The following is a 27656-nucleotide window of genomic DNA, read 5'->3' on the forward strand; positions in this document are numbered from 1 at the left end:
CTATGCAAGCTTCTGGCCGTGCCATGCTGGGCTGTATTGAGCCAGGCAGACTGAGCCAGTCCTGTTCTGTGCCACGCCCAGGACATCCTGTATTGTGCCATGATGTTCTAGCTCTGTGCCATGCCATGCTGGGCTGTGCCAGAACCAGTCCTGGATTGTCCTGTTATGGGCTGTGCCAGCCCCACACTGTCATTTCGTGCTGTGCCATGCTGCACTGGTCTGTTCCAGCTGTGTGCCATGCTGTTTTGTGCCACACTGTGCCACAGTGGATTGCCATGCTGGGCTATATCAAGCCAGGCAGATTGGGCCACTCCTGGGCCACCTCTGTGCCAGTCCCATGCTGTGCCATGCCAGGCCCTGATATGGTGAGCTGTACCAAGTCAGGGAAACTGCACCAGCTAGGCCGTGCTATGCTGGACTGTACCGAACCAGCTAGACTGTGCCAGCCTAGTGCCAGCCCCTTGGCATGCTCTGCCGTGCCAGCCCCTGCTGCGTTGGGCTGTACCAAACAAGGAAAAATGTGCCAGCCCCTTGCCGTGCCGTGCCAGCCCCGAGCCGCTGTCGATGCACGTCCCGTGGTGACGCGGCGGGGCCGCTGGGCGGCGCGCCGGGAGCGGCGGGAGGCGGCGGGGCGGGAGCACCGGGAGCGGCGGGAGGCGGCGGCGGGCGCGGCGGGATGGACGAGTCCAGCATCTTGCGGCGGCGAGGCCTTCAGGTGAGCACCGAGAACCGCGTACGGAGAGCGGGCCGCCGGTGGCGACGGGGGAACCCAGCCCCGGTGAAGCCATAGGGCGGCGGATGCTGCTGCGGGGGCAGGGGGCTGTGGGCGAGAGGTGGGTGCTGAGGGCGAGGGGTGGGTGTCCGGGGCGGGGGGGGGGGGGAAGGGGGGGCGAGAGATAGGTGCTGTGAGTAAGAGGTGGGTGCTCTAGGGTGGGTGCTTTAGGGGGTGTACAAGAGGTGGGCGAGATCGGGGTGCTCTGGGTGCGCAAGAGGTGGGTGCTGCTTGTAGGAGTTGAGTGCTCAGGGTGCTGTGTGCCAGAGGTGAGAGAGAGAAGTGTGGGACAGGAGCCAGGCAGCCAATGCCAAGAGCAGGGTAGGGTACCCCACCGCAGCGCCGTGGTGCCTCCAGCCCAGTCCATGGCAAAGCACTGTGCCAGCATCGCTTTGCCCCCTGAGCAGCCACCCCTCCACCACTTTCATTCCTGCTCCTGCCAAGGAGCCCCCACCCTCCCTGCCTGCCCTGCACCCACTGCCCGCAGGAGCCCCAGTGCCCAGGGGTGACAGCCACAGTCCCCTACCCTGGCTCACCCAATTTTCCGTGTGACCTCACAACCTCGTCCCCACAGGCAGAAGGCAGCCGCCGGGGGGGCCCGGCCGGAGCTGTCGGGGCGGTTGGAGGATGGCACCAGGCTGCCTTCATCTGAGCTGGCAGCTCCGCGGGGCAGCTGCGCTCTGTCACACTCTCAGCCTGGGAAGGAGCCCTGGGTAGGAGCTGCTTCCCTGTGCGTTCAGAGTGGATGGAGCCACGGCCGTGGGGTCTGGGGCTCTTGGCCATGGATGTCGACCCTGGCAGTCCCTGGGGAGAGTGGAGCCATGGAGCCCTGGCTGTGCCCACATCCCCATGGCAGGAGGGATGAGAAGGGACTCCCACCAGGAAGCAAATCCCAAAGTGCTAAGCAGTGATCTCCATCCTTAATACCACCCCTAATGCCATCCTTGATGCCATCGCCAATACCACTCCTGATTCTGCCCCCAGTGCCATCCTTTATGCTGTTCCCAATGCCATCCCCAGTCCTGTCCTCACAGGGATCAGCTGCTGGTTGATCCCAGCTCCCACCAGGACAGGCCGACAGGAGATGCCCTGTGCTGGATGGGTGCATGGGCACCCCATGGGCCCTGGGCCAGTGATGCTGTCCCATGCATGTCCCTGTGGATGCAACATGGCTGGAGAGCCCCTGGCAGCACCCATAGATGGGGAGGCCTGTGCTGTGGGGTGGGGATGAGCATGGATGCCAAAGCTGTCCTGTGCTATCCCAGATGCATGTGGCTGAGCAGTAAACCCCTCAGTGCCACCCTTCTCTGCCCCTGCCTCTGCTCAGGGGCTGGTGGCACAACCTCGGTTGCAGGCAAGGATCTGATCTGGGTGACAGCAGAGTTGGATGAGGGTGCTGGGGGCCTCCTGTGCTGCTGGGTGCATTGGGACACCCACCCCCACCCTAGGTGCCCGCTGCCAGCACCCACACCACCCACTGCCAGCACCCACACCACCCCAGGGCAGACACACAGCCGTAGGCCCCGGGGGCTGCCGAAGTCCCTGTGTGCCCAGGCATGATGTCACCCGTTGCTATGGTGATGCTGCTGCATCACTGCATGGCAGCACGCCCCAGCCCCGGGATTTCCGCAGGGGCTGCGTGGCGTGGGCAGTGAGATGGGGCATGGGCACCTCGGGGTGGGGGGTGGGGTATAATGGGTGCTGCTATGTGCATCCAGATGGGTGGCAGCAGCCCTTACCTGCAGGGACCTCTCTGCTTGTGCCAAGAACATGTCTAAGCTGCTTAAGGGTATGAGGATGGTGGGCACCAGCAGTAGGCACAGGATCAGGGTAATGATGTGGCATTACCCAGCACATGTGCCAGCCCTTTCACATCGTGGCCCCCACAGTGGCTGGTGAGATTTATGCCACTCTCTGTGGCATGTCTGGTGGCACATGGGTGAGCTCTGGGGTTATGACGGATCCAGTTGGTGCCTGCCCTGCTGGGAGGATGGTATGGGCCAGGGTTCCTGCCCACACAGCTGCCCTTTGCCCTGTGCCACCACCTGGAGCAAACAGCTCTTGGAAGAGATATTCCCAACAGCTGAAAAAAACAAAGAGCCTGGGCACTGCCAGCTGCTGCCACAGCCAGACCTGGGGGGACGGAGTTTGTGACAGGGAACAGGCACCATCATGCCATGCTCCAGTGAGGCAGCTCCACCACCTCTGAGCCTGGCCATGATGCCACCAGCCCTGGTGGCTTTGGAAGATGTCCCTTTGTGCTGAAGCTGGACAGGGTACTTGTCACCCTTAGAGCTAAGGCATGCCAGGCATGGTAAGCGACAGCCAGGTGCTGGGGGCCATGGTGGTGGCTGGCAGGAGGTTGTGGGGGGGGTCCCATGAGTGGGCACCCCTCAATGCCTGGCACCAGGCTCTGACCCTGCTTCTGACTTTTCTCATTGCAGAAGGAGCTGAGCCTGCCGCGGCGAGGACGGGCGTAAGTCCCCGCGCTGGGTCACGGGCACGTGGGGTGGGGTGGCACTGGGAGGCACACGGAACTGGCATTGCAGGGGACAGCAGGGATAGGTGTCACATAGTGCCAGGGCTTGTTGTACCCAGATCTAGGGTGGCACTACCGTGGTCTCTGATTCTGGAGGAGCCTGACTGTGTGTGCTGGGGTACTGGGGTGTGCTGTGCTCTGCTGCAGGTGTATTGGGGTGCACTGGAGCGTGTGGTGAGGTGTCCTAAGTGGCACTGGGCTGTACTGGGAGGTGGCAGGAGGCTGTTGCAAAGCTCCACTGGGGGCTGTGTGTTGGGGTGTACTGGGGCTGCTGCAAAAGTAACTCGTGGGGAGGTCACTGGGCTGGAGCTGTTGGTGAGTCCTGGGGCTTGTGCTGGGGGACGCAAAGGTTGTGCTGGGAGGGTACTGGAGGGGTCTTGTGGCAATGCTGGGGCTGTACTGGAGCCATACTGGGGCTGTACTGGATCTGTACAAGGGATGCACTGGAGGAGCACTGGGGCTGCGACAGGGATGCACTGGAGCCGTGCTGGGGCTGTGTTAGGGATGTGCTGGCGTCATACTGGGGCTGTACTGGGGCTGTGCTGGAGCTACGGTGTCTCAGCAGCGGCATCACCCCAGCGCATCCCGGGCACGCTACGGATCGGGGCTGCCGCTGAACCGAGCCGGGCTGGGCAGCGTGCACTGAGAGTAGCCGTGCCGTGCCGTAGGGGAGGGCACGGGGCCGGCGGGCCAAGCGGGGAGCCCCGGTGCCGCCGCCGCCGCCGCCCGCGGGAGCCGCCCAGCGCGGCGGCAGCCGGGGCGGAGGCAGCGACGCGGGTATCGGAGCGGGGCGGCGGCAGCGGCGGGATGAAATCGCGGCGGGACAGGCTGAAGATCCCCTCGCTGACCTTGGAGTGAGTCGGAACGGGGTGGGGAACGCCGGTACCGGCCCCGGGGGTGGGCAATGGGGCACCGGGGCATCCCCGTCCCGCTGCACCCCCAACCCGGAGCATGCCCATCCCAGTCCATCCTCACACCCCGGGGACACAGGTCCGAGCCCTTCCTGCATCCACAGCGCGGACCCCCTCCTCGGTGACCTCCTCGCCCCGGCAGAAGCGGACCACCCAGTGTGTCCCCTTCACAGCCTCAGACCCTGCAACGTTCCTGCTGCCCCTCATGCTCATCCTCCAGCGCTGCCCCGCTCCCATCTCCCTGCCCTCTCTCTGCTCCGCAGCCCTGATCTCCTGGCTCCAGCCCCGGTCCCAAACTCTGCTTTTGGTCCCTGGCTCCCTCCAGACTCCCGCAGGATGGCCAGAGGGGTCTCTGCCACCGGGGTGCCCACTGGCACCCAGTGACACCACCCTGGCACATCTCTCCTTGCAGCTTGTCCCTGAGCAGCCAGAGCCCGACGCTGCTGAGCCCCTGCAGCCCCTGCAGCCCCCTACTAACCCTGCACCCCTGGAGGTAAGACACCCCCAAACCCCTCCTCGGGCACCACAGCCAAAAGCTTTATGTAAGAAGGGGGCAGAAGTAGAGATGGGGGCAGTGAGGATGTCTGGGGGTCTTCTGCAGGACACATGGGGTGGCATGGCCAGGGGCTGTCCCCAGCCCTGTGCACCCTGAAAGAGGCCTGGCTGTGCCAGTGGACTTCATCTCTGCTGCCAACTGGTTCATACTGGGAATGCCACCTCAGTCACTGGAGTTCAGGCTCCAACCGTTCTTGTTTTGAGGGGGGGGGACCAGCGCAGGGCACCGGTATGGGAGCAGGGTTGGCAATGATGCCTTCACCTCACCCAGGAAACCTCCACTGTCACCTCTTCTGCTCTGCCATGGGGCAAGGGGAGGGGGGGAGGGGGGGCTGCTCTAAGAGTGGGCACACCCTTTGTGGTGTTCTGCTGAGTGCTGCCACCACAGAAGAGGGTGTCTGGGCCCTGCTGTGTGCTGGCTGCTCTCTGCCCTGGGGACAAGGTGCAGTGTGTGTGTGTGCTGGCACCTGGCAGTCACACCTGGGCCCTATGCCCCATGATACCTGCCTGGCACTCATGGGTGACACTGGATGCCTCCATCTGTCTGCTGGGATTGGCGCCGGGGGAGAAGGAACTGGCAGGAGCTCTGCTGCTGCTCAGCAACAGGCAGAGCCATTTGTTGCAGGCAGGAGGCAGGATGCTGCCTGTAGTCTGCCTGCAGACAGGGGTCCCTGGCCCCTCTGCTAGCCCTGTCTGGCTGCTTCTTGCCCGCAGCAACTGTGGCACCTGGCACAATAAGCATGGTCAGGTGGTCACTTAGCCAAGGCCTCGGGGATGCAGTTTTCAGGATGATTATGGTGAGGATGAGGATGGAGATGAGGATGAAGAGCTTGGCAACACCTCTGGATGTTTCCATGTGCTGGTGTCTCTTGGTTGCTGGGCAGATGAGGGAAAGCACAATGCTGCCAGGCTCGGTGCTGCCTTTGCACTGTGCCCAAACCACCTGTGTCAGGATTTCAGGCCATGGCACCAGCTGGCTGCCACCTGGTGAGCATGGAGGTGATGCCATCCCACATGGCCCAGGAGGCTCTGGTTTTGTCACTGCTCCGGAGGAGGATGAATGTCACTGGTCCTTGTTTGAGATCTTCCTGGTGAGATCCAGTGTGGGAGGGAGGTTGTGGGACATCTGCTGGGGCATTGCCAGGCAGATGCCCTCCGAGATCAGCATCTCATAGGCAGCAGGGTGCTGTTAGAGGGGCCCTCCCCCTGAAGGACCCCCAGGCTTTGGGGTTGCCCCTGCTGACGTGGAGGGGGATTTGTGCTCCTTGAACGCATCAGCAGCAGATGCTGCATCTCTATGGTAGCCCTGAACCCATTTTGGGGTGCTGCCCCATCTCTTTTGTAACCCCAAGCCTCCATTTTGGGGTGCTGCCCATCCTTATAGCATCCCTGGCCCCTTCTTGGGGTGCTGCCCATCCTTATGGCATCCCTGGCCCCTTCTTGGGGTGCTGCCCATCCTTATAGCATCCCTGGCCCCTTCTTGGGGTGCTGCCCATCCTTATAACATCCCTGGCCCCTTCTTGGGGTGCTGCCCATCCTTAGGGCATCCCTGGCCCCCTGTTGGGGTGCTGCCCATCCTTATAACATCCCTGGCCCCTTCTTGGGGTGCTGCCCATCCTTATAACATCCCTGGCCCCTTCTTGGGGTGCTGCCCATCCTTAGGGCATCCCTGGCTCCCTGTTGGGGTGCTGCCCATCCTTATAACATCCCTGGCCCCTTCTTGGGGTGCTGCCCATCCTTATAACATCCCTGGCCCCTTCTTGGGGTGCTGCCCATCCTTAGGGCATCCCTGGCTCCCTGTTGGGGTGCTGTCCATCCTTAGGGCATCCCTGGCCCCCTGTTGGGGTGCTGCCCATCCTTATGGCATCCCTGGCTCCCTGTTGGGGTGCTGCCCATCCTTATGGCATCCCTGGCTCCCTGTTGGGGTGCTGCCCTGTCCATGCAGTAACCCCAGACCCCCTTTTCGGGGTGCTGCCTATTTTCTACGCTAGCCTCATGCCCCTGCTCCTTTTGGGGGTGCTACCCCCGTCTCCGTGGAAACCCGGGCCCCGTTTCGGGCGCTGCCTGTCTCCATGGCAACTCCGGCGCCGCCGGGCGGGAAGGGGCGGGCGGCGGCGGCAGGAGGCGGCGGCGGGAGCCCGGCCCCAGCCCCGGTCCCGGCCCCCAGCCCCGGCAGCGTCTCTCAGGCCGCGCCGGTGGATGCGGCCGGGCCCCAGGTGGATCCGAACCGCTCCGGGATGTCGGACCCGAGCTGCTGGGGAGCCCGGTCCGGTTACAGGAGCCCGCGGGCCGCCGGCGCCCTGCTCCAGCGCTCCAAGAGGTACCGGGGGCGGGCTCGGGAAGGACCTCGCACCGGGGTGCGGGGGCTGGGGCAGCTGTGCAGCGGGGGAGTGGACTGGGGGGGCTGTAAAGCGGGGGGAGTGGATTGGGGGGGCTGTACACCGTGGTGAGTGGATTGGGGGGGGTGTGCAGCGGGATGAGTGAATTGGGGGTCTGTAACGAGGGGTGAGTGGATTGGGGGGGCTGTGCACCGTGGTGAGTGGATTAGGGGGGGCTGTGCAGCAGAGTGAGTGGATTGGGGGGTGCTGTACACTGGGGTGAGTGGATTGGGGAGGCTGTGCACCGTGGTGAGTGGACTGGGGGGGGCTGTAAAGTGGGGTGAGTGGTTTGGCGGGGCTGTGCTGCGTGGTGAGTGGATTGGGGGGGCTGTGCTGCGTGGTGAGTGGATTGGGGGGGCTGTGCAGCAGGGTGAGTGGATTGGGGGGGCTGCATACTGGGGACATGCACACTGAGCTGTGTGGTTTGGGGGGGCTGTGTAACAGGAGCATACACACCAAGATGAGTGGTTTGGGGGAAGTGTGTGCCAAAGATGCCTCTTTTGGGGGGATGATGTGCCCTGAAGGTGCCAGGGTGGAATGGGTTGCACAGGAGGGTGTCTTGGTTGGGAGCCCAGTGCCATAGAGGGGGGCACAGCATTTAGGGTGCTGGGGCATTAGAGGATTCACATTTTGGGGTGCTGTGCACCAAGTCCCATGGGGAGCTGTGAGTTTGGACTCCTTGCAGCAGGGTGTGTGTTGATGGGGGGTGTCTTGCATGCATGAGGAGGGGAAACACCTCGATGAGCCCCTGTGCCCAGAGGGGCACTGCAGGGGTGGGACATTTCCCATGAGCCAGAGTGAGGGTCCCTGAGGTGCCTGGAGGGGTGAGAAGCAGCCAGTGCCTTACAGCCAGCCATAGGCAAGGCGACAGGGGGGAAGCAGGGGGGCAAAGGGGGCTCCCAGCCTTTGGGAGCAGAGCTGGGGCAGTGCTGGGGGCTGCCATATGATGGAGTGCTGGGGAAGGGAGAGCTACCCCAGGCCTCCAGCTAGAAGGCCAGGCAGGAAGGTGGGACATGTCCCCAGGGAGGGTGACAGGCAGTGCTGCCAGCCCTGGGAAAGGTGCTGTGAGCACCTCCAAGCACCTCTCCCAGGTGTGGGTGCTGGTGCCTGGCACCTCCGTCCAGAGATGGAGCAGCAGATCTGGGCTGCTGTAGCTAGCCCTGGCACTAATCTTTCCACCACAGAAGGTGTTGCCAGTGCAGAGGTAGAGGGGAGAGATTCCCACTGTGAACCCCTCGGGATGTGCCCGTGGGCTGGCACCCAGCGAGGCGGTTGCCTAGCAAATGAATCATCCAGCACCGATCCCAGCCCTGCCAGGCTCCCTCTTCACCTGGGCTGTGGGAACTGCGGGGATGGGGACCCAGAGGGAAAAAGGAGAAAGGCATTGGATGGGGTTTTCCAACCCTGGAAAGGGGTCTGGGAGAGATGTGTAATTGCAGTGATGATCTGGGCAGTCCTCTGTCTCCGTGATGCGGTTGTAATTCCCGTGAAGGGCAGAGGATTGGCTCTTCTCCCCTCGGTATTCCTAGAAGCCACGGTGCAGAGCTGCCCTGGCCTATTTTACAGTGGGCAGGAAGCATATGATGTTATTTAGTGGGATTAAGAGGTTCGAGGGATCCTAATTTCCCCTGGGGGGGGGGATGCTGAGATGCCACGGGGCAGGACGGCTGCTGTTCGGTGGCTGCCAGGGCTCTTCTCTGTGGATGCTGCCGGTGGCTGCTCGCACCTGGCATGCCGCAGCAAAGTGTGCCCGTGGACGGAGCAGGTACCATTTCCTACCTGTAATGGGGAGCTGGTGGCACGGGGAGGGGCAGGGCTGCATCCCCGGGGTGGCTGGGGGCAGGTAGGCTTCAGGCTGTTTTCTTGCAGCACGAAGTTAGTCCATACCTAAGCTGCTGCCCCACAGTTCCCTGCAGGCACTTAGGAGTTGGCTCTTGGGAGGTGCCCAGGGCACTGCTCAGTGCTCCAGGCTGGGCTGATCACAGCACCCACAGCAGCCTTTGGCTGGAGTGGGGTGAGGGGCTGGAGTGGCTCTGCAGAGCCATGCCTGGTGGTGTTGTGAAGATGTGGAGGGGCTGTGCGTGGTGAGTGCCAGGCAGTGTGTTGCATTTCACTACCTGGAGACTTTCCAGCCCTGTCTGGCTGTGTTCCTGTGTGACCTGCACTAGGTTCTATGGTCCTGCTGTGGCAGGGGGGGTCGGACTCGATGATCTCTGGAGGTCCCTTCCAACCCCTAACACCCTGTGATCCAGACTCTGGGCCCCAGCTTCCCCCACCCCAGTCTCCATCCCTGAAGGCAGCCAAGTTCAGCACCGTCACAAGTCACAGAGGAGAACTGTCATGGAGAAACTTTGATGTTAAACACAAAGGAAACTGATTTTTCCAGCCCGTGGTGATCCATGGCACTTCCTCAAGCCTCTGAACTGTGTCGTGAGCTTGTTTGAGGGGGAAGTGGCGGAAAAACGTTGTCTGTAGCCACGTGAAGGAGGAAGCCAGGAGTTCTGGCTGGTGCTCTGAGTCGCACAGCCAGGAGCAGAGTCACCTCCTTGCTCCCTGAGCCTGTGCCCACACTCTTATTGCCCTGCCCTTGCAGCCACATTGCTCCCACCACCCTGCACCCGTTTTGCCCCAGTCCACCCTCTTTTCACCTCATGCCCACCTCAGCTGGCATCTGGCAGATGCTGCTGTACAGTCCTGGGGTGTTTCAGGCTGCAGCCCCTGCCTGTGCACTCCGCAGTGGTGGCTCTGTCTGTAGCTGTGTGGTTTGGTACGACCCTCGGTGTTGCACCCTGCTGGCTCCTTGCCACCCAGCAGCACTTGCCCAGATCCCGGCGGAGCCATCTGCCAGCTGCAGACATCAGTGTTGTGCTGTGTGGCTGCATCTTGCCCTTCCCACGGCTCCGAGGGGGAGGCAGCCTGCGGGAAGCTGCTGGGTTTTTGCTCCATCTCCTTCCTGTGGACATCCTGGCCGTGCTGTGCCAAGGCTGCGTGCTGGTGCCAGTTCCTCCTCGCAGGCACGCTCGGGGTGGGTGACACATTCTTCTGCTCCCAGCTTTGGGGTCACAGCAGCTGTCACACACTTTCCACATCCTTTGAAACGAGGGCCCGACGGCGAGGCCGCGGCAGCCTCAGCCCCAGCAGCGCAGGAGATGCTGACGGTGATTTTCCACTCCATTTTTGGTACCAAATGCGCAGTTGGTGATGGAGGCAGAGAGGGCAGCAGCCCTCGCTCCTGCCTTCAGGGTTTGGCAGAGCTCAGCTCGACCCCGAAGGCTCGTTTCTAGCCCGAGGTTTCCGTGCCGGGAAGGATGGGAGCCAGCTGCAGCTGATGCAGTGGGAGCTGGGGGGGCTGAGACAGCGCAAGATGGTTGCGGTGCCGAGGGTGGAGCGGACGGAAGCAGGAAGCGTTGGCCTCCCTCTGTCACCCTTACTGGAACAGGCCTCCTTGCAGGGTTGTTTTCACTTCCAAACGCAGCCAGCAGCAGCAGCAAGCCCCCGGGATGTTCTCTCCCCCCACACACGAGGCACAGGCACCCCAGTCCCCGGGGCAGGACCCAAGGGGGGAATAGCAGAATCCTGAAGCAGCTCCAGAGCTGGCAGCTGGCTGTAGCCCTCCTGCTGGTGCTGGGTTCGCTGGGCATGGCCTCAGCTTCCTCTCCAGCCTGTGGTGGCAAGAGCCTGTGGTGGCAAGAGCCTGTGGTTTGCTCCTGCTTGGGGCGTGGGTGCTGGGCACAGTCTGCAGCTCTGGTGCTTATAAAAGCAAATGAAGGTGGCAAGCAGGGTTGGGAAGGGCTGACTGGTAGAGGGCGTAGGAGGGGGAAGGTCTCTACCTCCCCTGGCATTGCAGCTGAGCTCTGGTGCTTGGGGGGGGGGGGGAGTGGGCTCTGAGCCCTCTGAAGCTGCTGCAATTCCCAGAGTGGTCGTGGGGTACAGGTCCCAGGGAGGCTTCCTGGCACCTCTCATTCTGGGTGCAGGAATGGAGGCAGCTGGAAAAGGATTTGGGGGAGCCTGAGTAGCTTTCCCAGTTGTTAGCCAAGACCTCCAGAGAAGAATTGGGGGTCCTGGTTTTAGGGTAGGAACAGGAGGAGCCCTGCAGCAGGGAAGATGCCGGCAGGAGGTGAGAGGGTGATGAGTGTTGCGTGTGGAGCTCTGGCCGCTGCTGTGCAGTGTGAACCCAGCCTCTCTTTTCAGGGCCGTGTCTGGCTGTGACACGACGTTAAACCATGGCCTTTGATTCCTGGCATCCATGAGAGTTCCTGTTCCTGGCCTGTTGAAGAAGTTCAGTGCTGCCTTTGCAGCCTGAGGAAGGGCAGATGGAGGAAGGGGAAGGTGGCTCTCATGCTCGACCTTCTGCTCTGTGCTGTGGATATCTGCAGCCCCCCCTTGGCAGACTGACAGAAGTTCCTGAGCCTGCTGCGTTTTGAACGGGGTTGAAATGAGCTGTGCCTGGCAGCAGTGGGGCTGCAGAATCCCTGCAGGCAGGGGGCTCTGAGGCTGGGCCATGGCACCCTTGGGCTTGGGAATCACAGAATCACAGAATCACAGAATGTCAGGGGCTGGAAGCGACCTCCAAAGCTCATCCAGTCCAAGCCCTGCCAGAGCAGGATCACCCAGAGCAGATCACACAGGAACACATCCAGGCAGGGTTTGAATATCTCCAGAGAGGGAGATTCCACAGCCCCCCTGGGCAGCCTGTGCCAGGCTCTGTCACCCTCACAGGGAAAAAAATTCCTCCTCATGTTTACATGAAACTTTCTATGCCTCAGCTTCCACCCATTGCCCCTTGGCCTGGCACTGGGCATCACCCAGCAGAGCCTGGCTCCAGCTTCCTTTACATCTTGATAACCACTGCTGAGGTCACCTGTCAGTCTCCTCCTCTCCCAGCAGCACAGCCCCAGCTCCCTCAGGCTCTCCTCCTAACAGAGCTGTTCTTTTCCCTTTCTCATCTTTGTGGCTCTGCACTGGACACTCTCAAGCAATTCTATGTCACTCTTGAACTTGGAGCCCCAGAACTGAACATAGTACTCCAGATGTGGCCTCACCAGGGCAGAGTAGAAGGGCAGGAGAATGGAGAAGGGCTGAAAGGGAATTCTATGATCTCCAGAGGGGACTTCCAACTCCTATCATTCTGCAGTGCCATGGAGATGGTAGCATGGAGACAGTGGTAGAGAGATGTAGCACTTGCTGGCACAGCCTCTCGGTTGTTCCAGAGGCTGTGGGATGCTGGAGTGTGGCACTGGGATAGGAGTTTTGGAGCATTTGGGGTGTCACAGTGCTGGTGCCATCAGCATGGACCTGCACACGGTGCTGCTTTTTACCTGGTGCTGGAGCGTGGATCCTGCTGCCTGCAGGGGCACAGCCAGGGCACTGCACTGCTGGGCAGAGCAGAGGGGCTGGAGATACTGCAGCAGAAGGGTTTCTCCATGGGGCTCAGGGCCAGCTGGGCAATGGTGTGTAGTGCCATGGGGCCTGGGGACCAACTGTCCTCCCTGCTGTGACTTGGGGACTGCCCAGCACGAGGAGGCTTATCAGAACTGGGGACACTTGCAGGCGATGGAGCAGGTCAGGTTGTGGCCTGGCGCTGCTTGGCATTTCCTTCACTTCCTCCTTTTACATCCCTTTTTCTGTTCCTGCCCTGGGCCCATTGCCCAGGGGCTGCCTGCCTCCATCCCCCCCCCCCCCCCAAGCCAAAACCAGAAGTGGGACCTGGACCAGATGGTTCCTCGTTAAAAATAGCCCTGCTGCTGGGCTACCTCTGGCAGCACTGAACCAGGGCTGGCTCCTGCCTCTGGCAGGAGGTCCATAATCAATGGGAGATGGCAGCCACGTGCCCTGGCACAGGGCATCACACACAAGCAGCCCTGTCTGTGCCCCAGCCTGCCCATCCTTGGCTTCCCCAAACTAATTCCTTCTTTCTCTTCTGCAGTTGCCGAAGCAGCAATAGGAAGAGCTTAGTGGTGGGCACTCCCTCTCCCACCCTCTCGCGGCCTCTCTCCCCACTTTCTGTGCCAACAGGTAAGGGGTATCCCTGGGCATGGACTGAGCACCTCCCAAAACTCTCTGGAGACTTGGAAGGTAACTCCTCTGCTCCTACACCGCTGTGTCAGCAGCAGGGCCTGCACTTTCCCAGGAGGGAACCACTTGGGAAGTGATTTACTCTCCTTTCCTTTGAAGGAGCTGCCCCTGGTGCCCTGGGCACTGTGCCAGGAAGGGTATCAGGGTGACCTTTCCCCCTTCTCCCCACAGCAGGGAGCAGCCCCTTGGACAGTCCACGCAACTTCTCTGCCAGCACCTCCATCAACTTCCCCTTTGCTCGCAGGTGAGCTCCTACCCCCAGCCCATTTCCAGTCTCCAGTGCTTGCAACTGGGACCCGGACCCCCACCTGGGACAGGTCTCTTGGCCTCAAGTAATTTGGTTGAATTTGTTGTTTTCTTTTTCCTCCCTGATCTTGGGTCTGGTTATGTTTGCTTTGCTCCCATTGGTGCCTCCCACCACTCCAGCCATGCTCCTCGGACTGACAGGTGAGTACCAGGGATGGGCTGGGGGTTGCATCCCCCGGGAGATGTCTGCTCTGCATGGGGGCACATTCATTCTTCGTGTGCCACCTGGCCACATGCTGGCTTGTTAGTCAGCACTCCCCCAGGTCCCTTTCTGCTAGACACCTTTCCAGCCACTCTCCCCAAGCCTGGAGTGTTCATGGGGCTGCAGGCAGGCTCCTGGCAGCTCCAGGAGCAGAAATAGCCTCATTGCCATCACCAGCCCCAGCCATGAGCTCAGCCCCAGCTCAGCTCTGCTCCGAGCACTCCCAGCAGATGCTTGGCAGCTGTCTGGGGACGGATGCTGGGCTGGGCTCCCGCAGAGGCAGATCTTGCTGCATCCCCTCCCCAGCCCACGCCAAAATCCTGTTTAACTAATTAATTAATTACACACGCGGGGGCGGGTGGCTGATTTGAACCCATCGATTGGCACATGGAAAAAAGCTGGAGGCTCCCGGGGGGGAGTGGTTCAGGCTGTAACAGAGCAAAAGCCAAGCCGTGGAGCTCTTGGGGGTGCAAGCCTGCTGACGGCGAGGACACGGTGCTGGATCCGGCACCCTGCCAGCTCCGATGTTCTTGACCCCGCACGGGAAACGGCAGCAGGAGGTGAAGGGCCTTGCCTTGATGTGAACATTGCCCCATCCATGAGGAAACATCTCCAGGAGGAAACATTCTCTGGCGGCCGAGCGGTTGCCTTCCTGTTTATTGCCGGGCTCTGCTCCGCGGCGCCTGCCGTCTCGGGATGTGCCTTTAGGAATCCTCCTCTCCCAGCGAACAAAGGCCCAGCAGGCTGCATTTGGCTCCAATTAAAACTCAGATTTTCATGGTTTGGGTTTTTTTTTTCCCCCCCATCTGAAACAGATTCACTACCCAACCAAGCCCCAGCATTGTCCTCTCACAGGGATCCAGCTCACTGTCACTCTCCCCATGGATGCTTGCAGGTTGGGGTTGCAGAACACTCTCCCTCCCGCCTCTAGCTGCAGAGCTCTCTTCTTTCACCTGATTTCAGCCCATTCTGAAAGGGGGTTGCAGGGCTTCCTTCTTCAGGGCAGATCTGCGTCCTCCTCCCTCCCCGGCTGGCGCTGACGTTGCTGATTTGCATTGGGGTGTGGGTTTGTTCCCTCGCTCTGACCGGGACCTTTGTGCTCGCAGGGCTGATGGCAGAAGGTGGTCACTGGCTTCGTTACCCTCCTCTGGCTATGGGACCAACACCCCCAGCTCCACGGTATCGGTAACGTTTGGTTTCTCACAGCAGCAAACCCAAACTCCTTCATTTTTGATTAAATGTCTCCCCAGCCCCAGGGCTCTGGGTCCTGGGCAGCCTCTCTGCTCCTTCAGCACCGTGAGGTGTAGCTGCATCCTGCTTCCCAAGTGTGATGCTTGCAGCATCCCTGGGTGATTCTGTGTCCCTGCGCGGGGCACATCCCAGTCCTGCAGGGGAATGGGCAGGCAGGAGCCACTTGGGATGCTGCAAGCAGAAGGGATGGGGGTCATTTGAGCTGGATTTAAAGGGAGGACTGGAGGGGTCTGGGGTGGGACTGGGCAGCACAGACAGCCCCAGGCTGGCCTCACAGTAATGAGCACCGAGCCTGCGGCCGCCCATCCACATTTCCAGCCTCCAAGGAATATTTTCCTTGTGGGATTGCTGGTTTCCAACCCACTGCCAGGAAGCAGAGATCCATCCCCTGATGCCTCCATGTCTGTCCTTCTTTCCAGTCATCTTCGTCCTCCCAGGAGCGCCTGCACCAGCTGCCGTACCAGCCCACCCCCGACGAGCTGCACTTCCTTTCTAAGCACTTCCGCAGCACGGAGAGCGTCACGGACGAGGAGGGCAGGCACTCGCCCTGCCTGCGCCCACGGTCACGCAGCCTCAGGTATGGCATCCACTGCCAAGAGCACCCACGGTGCTGCCAGGATGATGCACCCAGTGCTGGCACATCCAGGGCATCCTCTGCCCTCTCCAGAGCTGCTCCTGGGATGTCCTGCTCATGCTAAGCTCGTCCCAAGGTGTTCACCTCCGTAAGGGTGTTTCTCCTGTGGCAGTGAGGTGGAACTATGGCTTGAGGCTGTAGAAGCTCCATCCCTGGAACCGTGGGGCTCTGAGCTTTTCCTTGCTGTGAGGCTGCTGGAGGCCTGAAGCAGGCTGCCCAGAGAGGTTGTGAGGTCTCCTCCGCAGCGCTTCCAACTGCCCCTGGCTGTTCTGCTCCTGGGCACGCTGCTGTGGGTGCCCTGCTTTAGCAGGGGGGTTGGACTGGATGATTTCCAGAGGTCACTTCAACTCCTCCATGCTGAGGCTCTGTGTAAATCCTCTTTTCCCACTAAAAAAGCCCCCAGCCCCCTTTCCATAGAGGCAGAGCTGTAGCCTGCATTTTGCCAGCTGAAGTTTCATTAAAATCAGATTATCTGAAGGGGTTTGTAGGTGGGGAGGAGATGCCAACTCTACAGTGGGCACAGCAAAGGCTGGGCTGGGGCTGGCCACAAGCAGCTTGGGTCTGGTTTTAATCACCATGTTATTTAATTATTTAGCAGTTAATGAGTTACTGCCTGCTTCTGACTTGCTGTGTGCAATGGGATCATCTCTGAGAGAGACAGTGCTGGGTGAGGGTAAGAGAGGAGCTTGTTTAGTGAAGGTCCTGATGTCCACCATGAGATTTAGTTGGGGTTTTTGCTGATGAGCTGCAATGGGGAACTGTGATACCCAGAGGAAGGAGTGGCTGAGTGCAAAGCAAAGCTGCCTGACCCACCAGACTCTCAGCTCTGGACTTCCAAATGACCTGGGTCTGCAGGAGGTTAATCTTCCCTAGATTACATCCCAGGAATTCAAGTTCCTCAGGAGCTTTCCTGGTGGGAGAGATGCTCCTGGCCCAAGGCTGAGGGCTCTGCTCAGATGAGCATTAACCACTCGGGTTCCAGACTCAGGAGCAAGGAACAAATGTCCTCCAGAGGCAGCAGCTATTTGCATGGATGTAAAAGGCTTGGACCCCATAACGCAGCTGGTTCCTCCCTCTGCAGCCCTGGACGGACGAGTGGAACGTTTGATAATGAGGTGGTGATGATGAACCATGTCTACAAAGAGAGGTTCCCCAAGGTAACTGCTGCAGCTGGGGGGATGAGCATGGTAATGCCTCTGTGACATCCTGACTGTACCTTCTGCAGAGCAACCTCTTCTCTGTGCTGGAATGTGGAATGCAAGGGTAGATACCAGGGGGCGTTGAGGTTGCTGGGGGAGTAATCATGAACTGAGGAGGCAGAGCTCTGTGGGTCTGTGTCAGGACACCTGCAGGCAGACAGCTCTGGTGGAGCTTTCCTAGCCTGTTGGAATGTGGGGCCAGGATGTGCACATGGATATTGGAGCTGTGGGAGGTGATAGCAAGCGATCCTGGCTGGCCAAACCTAATTCAGGAGGTGGTAGCATGAGGTCTGGGCTGGCCAAATGTTCCTGGGCATTGCCATCCCTTCTGCCTCACAGGCTACAGCCCAGATGGAAGAGCGTCTGCAGGACACCATCAGGAACTTCTCTCCCAGCAGCACCCTGCCCCTGGCCGATGGGGTGCTGGGCTTCATCCACCACCAGATCATCGAGCTGGCCCGTGACTGCCTGGCCAAGTCCCAGGGAGCTCTCATCACCTCCCGCTACTTCATGGAGCTGCAGGAGAAACTCGAGAAGATGCTTCGGGATGTGAGTATGGGGCAGGCCCCTGTCTGGAGCTGCCTCCTGAAGCCGCTGGATAGAACCTGGCTTCTGTCACCTCCGGCAGGCTCAGGAGCGCTCGGAGAGCGAGGAGGTGAAGTTCATCGACCAGTTGGTGAGGAAGCTGCTGATCATCATCTCCCGCCCTGCTCGCCTGCTGGAGTGCCTGGTAAGACACAGCAGCTCCTGGTGTCTTTTGTCATGCGTGGTCTGCGCCTGCCCAGAGTGGAGGTAAAGCCTTGCCCGTGACAGAGAAGGCATCTTCTGGCCACCTTGCCTGGTGGCCATGGGACCTGCTGCTCCTTGCCATCCTGGTCAGGCTGCAGCAAGGGCCTAAACCCATTCCTAGCATTAAACCAGGAGCAGCTGGATTTCCCCAGTGGAAGAGTGGGATGTGACCTCCTTAGCAAGCTTCCTCCTCCACCTTCAGGGCTGGTTGTAGCTGTTGGGGTGGATTTCTGAAGCACCTGGCTCTCTGCTGTGGTTCCTGCAGCTGGAAGGAGGAGCTCACAGGGCTTTAGTTTTTTCTTCATCCCTTTAGATGAGGAGGGATGGGGATGAGGGTGGGAACAGGAGCAGAGCTTTTAGCTTTCTCCTGGAAGCCTGCAGAACCTGTCCCCAGTTATCGGTGCCACCTGCAAGGCTTAGAGGAGAGCTTGGACATTGCAGTCTTGCTCCTCAGCTGCTCTTGGTTTTCCCCATCCAGGAGTTTGACCCGGAGGAGTTTTACCATCTCCTGGAAGCAGCAGAAGGCCATGCCAAGGTGGGCCAGGGGATAAAGACTGACATCCCCCGGTACATCATCAGCCAGCTGGGGCTCGTCAAGGACCCACTGGAGGGTAGGGAACCACTTGGGCTGGTGGCACTGAGGTTGCAGTGAGCTGTGGACTTCTAATTTGACTACACAAATGAGCACTGGGAGCTGGTAGGGGGACCAGAACCAGCACAGCTGAGTTGGAACCATGGAGTGGGTCCCAGCAGGACCAGGCTGATGTCCAAGCGTCCTGGCCAGCCCCACATCCCTCATAATTGCTCCCAACATGTTCAGCAAAGCAGATTAAGCTCAAGAACGCTTAATCCATGGGAAGCCACGGGGCTGGGGGGGGCACCATAATCCCCCAGGAACGTGGGAATGACTATGGAAAACCAAGAATTATATAAATGGTCACCCTGCTGCTGAACCTCTGAGCCCCATGACCTCGATTTCTCCATGCGACAGCTCGAGCTCAGCCCTTGGCTAAATCCCTGCTGGAGCTCCCAGTTCGGAGGGCGAGTGGCTGCTGGGGCTTGGTTAGGTGGGGCCTGAGGATGAGGAAGGTAAAACTCATCCCTGTCTTCTGCAGAAATGGTGCAGCTGGATCACTTTGACAGCGGGAACACCATCACACCAGAGAACGATGATGCCTCTGAGGTGAGCGTGGTCCCACCTGCCTGTCTCACCTGCTGCCTGCAGCTTTGTCCTGCCTCACCGCACGCCCAAGCTCTTGGCTGCTCTCCTGGGGTTGTCCCCAAGGGTGACTCACTCAGGTGTAAATCCTCAGTCCCTCAACTGGCTTCTTGCATGGACAGAGCTCAGAGTGGGCTCTTCAGCTTGGCCTTCTAGTTCAGGGTTTGGGGCTGGAGATGGCTCAGGGAGGGTTGTCCTCTGGCAGCGAGGAGTACTCGGAGGTGATACCTGATGGTGCTTGGTGAATTCCTGCCTGTGCTTGGAGAACCAAAACCACCCAAAGGCTTCTGTGTCTCCTTCAGAGCCAGCCTTTGGCCACTGCTCCTCGGAGGAAGCCCTGTGAAGGAGACTTTGAGACCATCAAGCTGATCAGCAATGGAGCTTATGGGTGAGCTGGGGAATTCTTAGCACTTGTCTCCACCTGTAAACACCTCCAAAGTTCTTCCTGCTTGGGCCTTGCAGTGCTGCATGGTTGCTCCTGGCAGGGGAGCACGTTCTGAGGTGCAGCTGTCTCCCAGGGCTGTGTACCTGGTGAGGCACCGGGAGACGCGGCAGCGCTTCGCCTTGAAGAAAATCAACAAGCAGAACCTCATCCTGAGGAACCAGATCCAGCAGGTGTTCGTGGAGAGAGACATCCTCACCTTTGCAGAGAACCCCTTCGTGGTCAGCATGTTCTGCTCCTTCGAGACGAAGCGACACCTCTGCATGGTGATGGAGTATGTGGAAGGTGAGGAGGAGCTCCAGGGCTGGATGGTGAAGCGAGGAGGGAAGAGTTATCAGAGTCTGAGCATCAGGGACACCACCCTTGGACATCTTCTGTCCTGCTTTGCTCCAGGGAGCAGAGGGAAGAAGGAGGAGGTACTTTGAATCATAGAAACATAGAACCAGTCAGGGTTGGAAGGGACCACAAGAACCAGCCAGTTCCAACCCCCCTGCCATGCCCAGGGACACCCTACCCTTGTGCAGGCTGCCCACAGCCTCAGCCAGCCTGGCCTGAAGCACCTCCAGCCATGGGGCCTCAACCACCTCCCTGGGCAACCCCTGCCAGGCTCTCACCACTCTCCTGCTCAACAACTTCCTCCTCACCTGCAGCCTGACTCTCCCCACCTCCAGCTTTGCTCCATTCCCCCCACTCCTGTCACTCCCTGGCAGCCTCAGAAGTGTCTGCCCAGCTTTCTTGTAGCCCACTTCAGATCCTGGAAGGCCACAAGAAGGTCACCTTGGAGCTTCCTCTTCTCCAGACTGAACAGCCCCAACTCTTTCAGTCTGTGCTCATAGCAGAGATGCTCCAGCCCTCCAGTCACCCTTGTGGCCCTTCTCTGGACACGCTCCAGCCTGTCCACATCCTTCTTATAATAGGGGCTTGTAATGTTGGTATTGGCCATGGTCAGCTGGGAGAGGGTTTGTGCCCCAGGCCCAGGGGTCAACACTGCTCCAAGGAGGGTCTATCTGGGAGCTTGCTTGGCAAGAGAGGCAGCGCAGCCCTGCCCACTGTCCTCCTGCCTTGTCAGAGCCCCTGTGCTCAGAGGACTTCTGTCCCCACAGGGGGGGACTGTGCCACGTTGCTGAAGAACATGGGGCCACTGCCAGTTGACATGGCCAAGATGTACTTCGCTGAGACTGTCCTGGCTCTTGAGTACCTCCATAACTACGGCATCGTCCACCGGGACCTCAAACCTGACAAGTGAGGATGTGGCTCAGGTCTGAGCAAGGATGGCCTTGGGTCTGGATGGGTGTATTGGTCTGGTTTAGCTTCCCAGAGCCCAAAATACCTAACAGAACAATACAATAAGAGGGTGCTTTCCCCTCTCCCTCTTTTGGAGAGAAAGGAACTAGCTGTAGAGAGGAAAAATGGGTCAAACACTCAAAGAAGAGTCTTGCTTCCATGTGGGAGTTCAAAGAAAGCACTTGAACAACAAATAAAAGGTATTTAAGGTAAGGAGAGTTACAGAAAGGTGCAGGGAAGGGAAAACAAGGCACAAAATGTATATGCAACCAGACTGATGGCAATGGACAGAGGTAGATTCAGGAAGGAGTTGTCCCACCCTGTGGTAGGGTGGCAAAGCAGGAGCAGCTGGAACAAGGGTGGTGCTAGCAGGGAGGGCAAAGAGAAAGAGGAAGATCCTCTGCTTTTATAGGGGGTCTAAACAGGAAGTGGGGGTGGGCTAACCGCTACACCTGGGGACAGGTTCAGACCACCCCCAGGGAGGAGTCAGGAGGACCTAGAGTCGAGTTCAGACCACCCCCAAGAGGGTTAACCCTTTACAATGGGGGAGGGGAAAGGACTGCTCCAAGGCGAGAGGATAAGGCAGAATGAGGTCTCAGGGTTTGGTGCCCAAAGACATGGTTGGGGTCTGGCTGCTCTCGCTCAGGTCTCCCCAGAAGCAGACAGCATCACCATGAGGTGTTTCTTCTCTTGCAGCTTGCTCATCACCTCCATGGGACACATCAAGCTGACAGACTTTGGTCTGTCAAAGATTGGCTTGATGAACATGACCACAAACCTCTACGAAGGGCACATGGAGAAGGACACTCGGGAGTTCATGGACAAGCAGGTATGAGGTCCTGCTTTGCCTGGCCGGTTCCCCTCCACCAGGCACCAGGGCAGCCTTGGCACTCCTTGCAAAGGTCGCTGCAGAGGTGTCAGCTGCTGCTTCCCATGCAGGTGTGTGGCACTCCAGAGTACATTGCCCCAGAAGTCATCCTCATCCAGGGCTACGGGAAGCCTGTGGACTGGTGGGCCATGGGCATCATCCTCTACGAGTTCCTGGTGGGCTGCGTCCCCTTCTTTGGAGACACCCCCGAGGAGCTCTTTGGGCAGGTGATCAGCGGTGAGTGTTGGTGGCAGCTTGGCTACAGAGTTTGCCCCTCCCAGCAGCCATGGCTCATCCTCAACACAGAGAACTTCATTCCCTGTCTTGTACTTGGCTGAACGGCCAAGAGGCTCCTCAAGCTTTGCTTGCCCAGTCTGGGAGGGCTTTCCTCTGCTGCGCCTCCTGAGCAGACTTTCCTCTTGCCCAGAAGTGACTTCTCCTGCCACCTTGCATCATCATAGCCCCCGTTGAGTCCAAAATCTTCCAAGCCCCCCCAATTCCTTCTCCTTTTCCCTTGCAGATGAAATCATGTGGCCAGAAGGGGACGAGGCTCTTCCCGCAGACGCCCAGGACCTGATCATGCGGCTGCTGAGACAGTGTCCCCTGGAGCGCCTGGGCACCGGTAGGTGGCAGCCCCTGCAGGAAGGTCTGGCACCCCAGTTCATGTCGACCCAAAGCAGCTGATTCCCTGATGTGCTCTGCATGGAGAACAGACTCTGCTGTTGAGGATGGCAGTGAGAGCACCCTGGGCCCTGCCCTGTGCCTCTGACGCAGAGTTCTGTGCTTGGCAGGAGGTGCCCACGAGGTGAAGCATCATTCCTTCTTCCTGCACCTGGACTGGAACGGGCTGCTGCGGCAGAAGGCTGAGTTCATCCCCCAGCTGGAGTCAGAGGATGACACCAGCTACTTCGACAGTGAGGCCGCCCTGCTCCCCACCCCTGCCAAGCCCTTTTCCCTTCACCTGGGTGCCCACAGTCACTGCTCAGCCAGCATCACCAAACAGATGCAGTCCTGTTGCCTGACTGCTCAACTTCACCCAAACTCTTACTTTCTCACCCCAAAACTCCCTGGGGATTTGGGAGAAGGCAGAGCAGCTCCCACGGGTGCTGATGCCTTCAGAGCCCCAGGGCAGGCAGGACACAGAGCGGCACAGCTGAGGTCACAGCCTGCTCTGTCTCTTGCCTCCAGCTCGCTCCGAGAGGTATCGCCACTTGGACTCGGAGGATGAGGAGACCAACGACGAGGAGTCCTCGGTGGAGATTGGGCAGTTCTCCTCCTGCTCCCACCGCTTCAGCAAGGTGCTGCAACCCCTCCTGTGGCATCCCAAGGGATGGATGGGCTGGTGTGGCTGTGCCAAGCTTCTGTGTCCTGGCTGAATTCCCAGTTCTGCTCCATGCTGATGGTCCCTCTCCTCCTCCTCCTCAGGTGTACAGCAGCTCCGAGTTCCTGGCAGTCAACTCCAACCTCAGCCTCTCCTCCTCGGACCGGAGCCACTGCGATGACAAAGAGGAGCGGTGGGACAGGCACTCAGGAGACGAGGACAGGAGCCGGCCGGCGGGTCCAGAGCCGCGGTGTGTGATGAGATGAGGGGTGCAAGGCTGGGGTGGGCTTGTGGGGACTCCAAGGGTTTGTGCCATTGCTGAAGGCTTGTGCCGACACCAAGGGTTTGTATCGCCACTGGTACCAAGAGGTTGTGCTGGCAGCAAGGGTTTGCTGAGACACAGGTGGGATGTGTGCAGGAATGCTGCAGCAGCACAGTGCCATCCTCTGAGCCTGTCTGTGGTCATCCTGAGCCCTCCTGCTCTCCTCATGCAGGCTCCGCTCATGGACGTCCTGCAGCTCCACACCATACACCTCCCGTCACGAGCGAAGCCGCAGCCCTGCCGCACTGCCCAGCACCTACAGCCTGGACACCATGCCCAAGTTTGCCTTCTCCTCAGAGGATGAGAGCCCTTGCGTGGCATCCTCCAAGCCAGAGAAACCCAAGTTTGTGCTGGGAGACCCTGATGTGGGGACTGGCAGCACAGTGAAGCCATCAGGATTATCCGGTGCGTAGGCTGCAGGTGCCAGTGCAGGATGCTCTCAGGCCACATATGGCATGGGGGTGGCTTCTTCATGTCCCCAAACTCTTCCTCCTCCCCTCTGCACAGCCGATCTCGCCAGCCTGAACCGCATCCGTCTGCGGAGCAACAGCACCGGGACCAAAAACTCCACTCCCCAGGGCCTGGAGCCAAGCGGGAGCCGTCGGCTGAGCTGCCAGAAGGAGATGCCCGACAGGCAGAGAGCTGTGCTGGGCAGCCGTGTCCCCAAATCTGCCTCCATCTCAGCCCTGTCCCTCATCATCACCTCAGGTTCGTGTGCCACAGGGTTTGCCCCAGAGCAGGGCAGCCACTATGCAGCTGTCCCAGGCTGAGCCGCTTCTCTCCTGCTTGCAGATGACTTTGGTGGTGGTGCCTTGATGAGCCCCATCTCCCCTCACTCTCTCTCATCCAACCCCTCCTCCCGTGACTCATCCCCCAGCCGAGACTCATCCCTCGCCATCGCCAGCCTTCGCCCCCCCATCATCATCCACAGCTCAGGCAAGAAGTACGGCTTCACGCTGCGAGCCATCCGCGTCTACATGGGCGACAGCGATGTCTACACCGTGCACCACATGGTCTGGGTACGTGGGCTGGGCAACCTGGGCAGAGGGAGCAGCAGTGCTGGACACCATGACTGCCAGTGGGAAAACCTCTGGAAGAAATTTAATCTCTTATCCAAGTAAAACCTTGGGTGTCCTCTTGCAGAGTGTGGAAGAGGGAAGCCCAGCACAGGAGGCAGGGCTGAGAGCAGGAGATCTCATCACACATGTGAATGGTGAATCCGTGCTGGGCTTGGTGCACCGAGATGTTGTGGAGCTGCTGCTCAAGGTAGGTAGACAGCAAAGCTCTGCTCACCCAGCACTGGTGCATCAATCCAGCAACTCCACAGCATTGCTGGCTTTGGATCCAGTGCTTGGATCTGGCACGCTGCAGAGATTCACTTTCCATCCCTCAGAGTGGGAATAAAGTGGCCCTGAGGACCACTGCCCTGGAGAACACCTCCATCAAAATTGGCCCCGCTCGGAAAAACAGCTCCAAGACGAGGATGGCACGGAGGAGTAAGAAGAGCAGGAAAAGGGACGGCCAAGACAGGTAGAACAGGGTGGGACCAAATGGCCTTTGTCCCAGGGTGCCATACCAAGGCAGGGCGATGCTTCAGCTCTGCCATACTGGGGCATCCAGCAGGGTCTGGTCCTGCCATCACCAGCTCAGCAGCCTCAGGGTTCACCAGCTTTCAGGAGAAGCTGAGACTGCCACCTTTGTGTCCCCCTCCAGGAGAAAATCCCTTTTCAAGAAGATCTCCAAGCAGTCATCGGTGCTGCACACCAGCCGCAGCTTCTCCTCGGGTCTCCACCACTCGCTGTCCTCCAGCGAGAGCCTCCCGGAGTCGCCCACACACAGCCTGTCCCCGGGTCCCACCACACCCTGCCGTAGCCCTGCTCCTGACCTGCCCCCAGGTACCCACGCGCAAGCAGGGGGGACTGGCTCCAGGCACGCCCCTCGGTCCCTCGTGGTGACCTATTTCTCTTTGTGTGGCAGATGCTGTGTCCCCACAGAGCACCTCGCCCTCCTCCAGCACCCCAACGTCGCCCGCTGGCCACGTGCGCCCCAGCTCCCTGCATGGCCTGGCACCCAAGCTGGGTGGGCAGCGCTACAAAGTGGGACGTCGCAAATCCACCAGCAGCATCCCCCCATCCCCCCTTGCCTGCACCCCTTCCTCTGCCCAGCGCCCGCCTTCTCCTCAGCGCTCCCCATCCCCACTCCCTGGGTACCCCAAAGCCCCCCACACCTTCCAGGGCAAGACCCTGTCGCCCCCCACCATCGTGCGGCAGAGCTCACGGCCCCGCAGCGCCGACTGCCCTCGCTCTCCGCTCCTCAAGCGCGTCCAGTCGGCCGAGAAGATTGTCACCATCCTGGCGGAGAAGAAAACCGGCGCCGGCGGCCGCAAGCTGGGGGTGGAGATGCCTGGGGTGGACGGGGAGGCCATCGGGGAGGGCGAGGCACCGGCGTACCCCGGGGAGCACGGTTATCACCCCGGTAGCGCCCGGCTTGGGGAGAGGCACGACCGGGACCAGGAGGTGGTGGTCATGCGGCGCTTGAACCTGTCGGAGCGCAGGGACTCCTTCAAGAAGCAAGAAGCGGTTCAGGAAGTGAGTTTCGACGAGCCGGAGCCGGCACCGGCAGGCGAGGATGGCGGCAAGAGCGAGGCCGAGCAGAGCGCAGCTCTCCGGGGAGGCTCCGCGGACCCCCGGCCAAAGCCCAGCCAAGTCCCGCAAATCGCTGTGCAGGGCTCCGAGAGCGACGAGCAGGAGCCAGCGGTGGCCGAGTGGGAATGCCAGGGCTCCTACCCCATCGGCGACGCCGAGCAGGCAAGCGGCAGCATCCCTGGGGGGAAGCATCGGGACCGCGACTCCCGGCAGCACCGGAACTGTGGGGAGAGAGCAAGCAGCCACCAGCAGCCAGCGCGGGTGCCACTTGCACGGGGCCAGGAGCCGGTGGGTGCCCAGCTCCCAGCGCCCCGGGGCAGCACATGGAGTGGAGCTGGGCACGCCTGAATCCCACCCCAGCGCTTGAGGCTGGGTGCAAGCTGCCCGCAGCCTCCCAGCACCTCCCCGAACCCCCACCCCACGTGGCATACCCATGAGAGGAAGGTCCCTGGAGCCGTTCTGGACGTTGGGCTGGCTGCGCCCCGGCACTGCGCCTCCCCTCCGCAGGGTTTTTGTACTCCCCAGAAGATTCTCCTATTTTTCTAGAGACGCGGGAGCTGTTCCGGCCGCGGCGGCTCCGCGGCAGGGCCCCAACCTTCGTGTACAGAAAGGACTCGATGCAAATATTCCTGAATTAATTTATTACTTTTTATAAGCTAAGCAGGCAGTGCAGGAGCATCTCAGGCTCCCACCTGGCCTGGGAGAGGGCAATCCCAGGCTTCTTCCTGCGTCTCCCAGTTGCTGACATCCCATTTTCTAAGACCCACTCACTTTCCCCTTCTCCTTAACTTCAGTTTCAACTAAAACCACCCCAAAGCTCCCAAGAAACCTCTGTTGTGGGGGAGGAAGAATTCTATTTAACATGAAAAAAACAACCCTTAAACCAACCCACCGAGCCCCCCCAAAATGCTGGTAGCCCAAGCTGGGATGCACTGGGGTGATGTTAGCTGTGGATGTTCATCATCTGATGCTGGTCATAGATCATTTTAGGAGCCCAGGATTGGTGCAGAGGGTCTCATTCTTCTACGGAGAGCCTCCTGGCTCCATCAGCCCTTCCAGGTAGGAAAAGCAAAGTATGTGTCCCCCAGCAGGATTTTTAGGGGCACTTTTGTCTCTTGCCATTTTCTGTCCCCACACCCCACGGTGTTTGGTGCATACTGACACCCACAACATGCCAATGTTCAGCTTTAAAAACCTGACCCCAAGCCAGCAGCCTTGGTTGGAATTTGGACATCTTCCCCCACCTCTTCCTCCCCTTTTGTTGTTTCTTATCCAACAAACTGCAGCTCAGCCTGGCTTTCCCCACCTGATTTCTACTGTTTTCTATGACCTAAACGTTTCCATTTGCTGATGCATGTAACCAGCCTCCCTCCAGCACCCTGCCAGTGCTGGGAGGACTGACCCCAGTTTGCCAACCGAGGTGCAGCACCATGCCACCACCAACGGGTGTATTTTCTACCCCTGAAAGCAGCCAGTTGGGTTTTTTTGGCCGTGTTGGGTTATTCTGTGCGTGTGTGGTTTGTGCCAGGCTCTGTGCCCCGCTTCTGCCGTTAGCCCAGCGCTGTTTCACCCCAAACCCCAGCAGCCAGAGCTGCTCCACGTTTCCTTTGTTTCCTCTTCTGTTGTCTGTGTTACGGTCTCAGGAAGGCAGCGGGGTTTGGGGACACACACCGGGCACCCCCTGCCCACCAGAGCCGTGTGAGAGGAGTTTGTCTGTGTACTGGCAGTATGGATGTGGTGGGGAAAAGGGGTTTGGAATGGAAAATGTCTTCAAAGCTAAGGGAAAAAGGTTTTTGGAATGGAAAATGTCTTCAAAGCTAAGGGGCCTGTGTCTTCCTGCCCAGCACCCGGCTCCATTCCCACCTTTGGGAAGTTTTATGTTGTATTAAAATTGTTTGTTGCCATGAGCTGTGGCGTTGTGTCTGCAGCTGGGATGCGATTCGG

At 59.7% G+C, this 27656-nt stretch overlaps 1 protein-coding gene across 7 annotated transcripts; it reads left to right on the forward strand.

The window, feature by feature from the left end:
• The first annotated feature begins 622 nt into the window (after positions 1-622).
• MAST3 (microtubule associated serine/threonine kinase 3) lies at positions 623-27619 on the forward strand. Of its 7 annotated transcripts, none has more exons than XM_064175239.1 (28): positions 623-715; positions 3217-3248; positions 13082-13170; positions 13402-13474; positions 13657-13677; positions 14845-14923; positions 15409-15566; positions 16705-16780; positions 17162-17371; positions 17451-17552; positions 18090-18222; positions 18727-18794; positions 19133-19218; positions 19349-19557; positions 20376-20514; positions 21253-21385; positions 21496-21661; positions 21945-22046; positions 22216-22338; positions 22613-22722; positions 22850-22995; positions 23240-23472; positions 23575-23775; positions 23860-24086; positions 24211-24333; positions 24461-24597; positions 24781-24962; positions 25045-27619. In XM_064175239.1, the coding sequence occupies exons 1-28, from the start codon at positions 677-679 to the stop codon at positions 26058-26060; spliced, it is 4413 nt and encodes a 1470-aa protein (XP_064031309.1). In that variant the 5' UTR covers positions 623-676; the 3' UTR covers positions 26061-27619. The 7 variants fall into 7 exon arrangements, with proteins under 7 accessions (XP_064031309.1, XP_064031308.1, XP_064031302.1 ...); XM_064175238.1 differs by having other exon boundaries at positions 643-715; positions 13405-13474; XM_064175232.1 differs by lacking the exons at positions 623-715; positions 3217-3248 and adding exons at positions 4092-4165; positions 4635-4715.
• Positions 27620-27656: the final 37 nt, after the last annotated feature.

Source organism: Pogoniulus pusillus, chromosome 41 (genome assembly GCF_015220805.1).
Source record: "Pogoniulus pusillus isolate bPogPus1 chromosome 41, bPogPus1.pri, whole genome shotgun sequence".
NCBI lineage: Eukaryota > Metazoa > Chordata > Aves > Piciformes > Lybiidae > Pogoniulus > Pogoniulus pusillus.

Excerpts from the sequence above, each read along its gene's own strand:
- MAST3 (XM_064175232.1), top strand. The coding sequence starts at position 4,119 with ATGAAATCGCGGCGGGACAGGCTGAAGATCCCCTCGCTGACCTTGGA. Across the intron at positions 18,795-19,132 it reads AGAACGATGATGCCTCTGAG|AGCCAGCCTTTGGCCACTGC; the intron begins GTGAGCGTGGTC and ends TGTCTCCTTCAG. Across the intron at positions 24,963-25,044 it reads TGCTCCTGACCTGCCCCCAG|ATGCTGTGTCCCCACAGAGC; the intron begins GTACCCACGCGC and ends TTTGTGTGGCAG.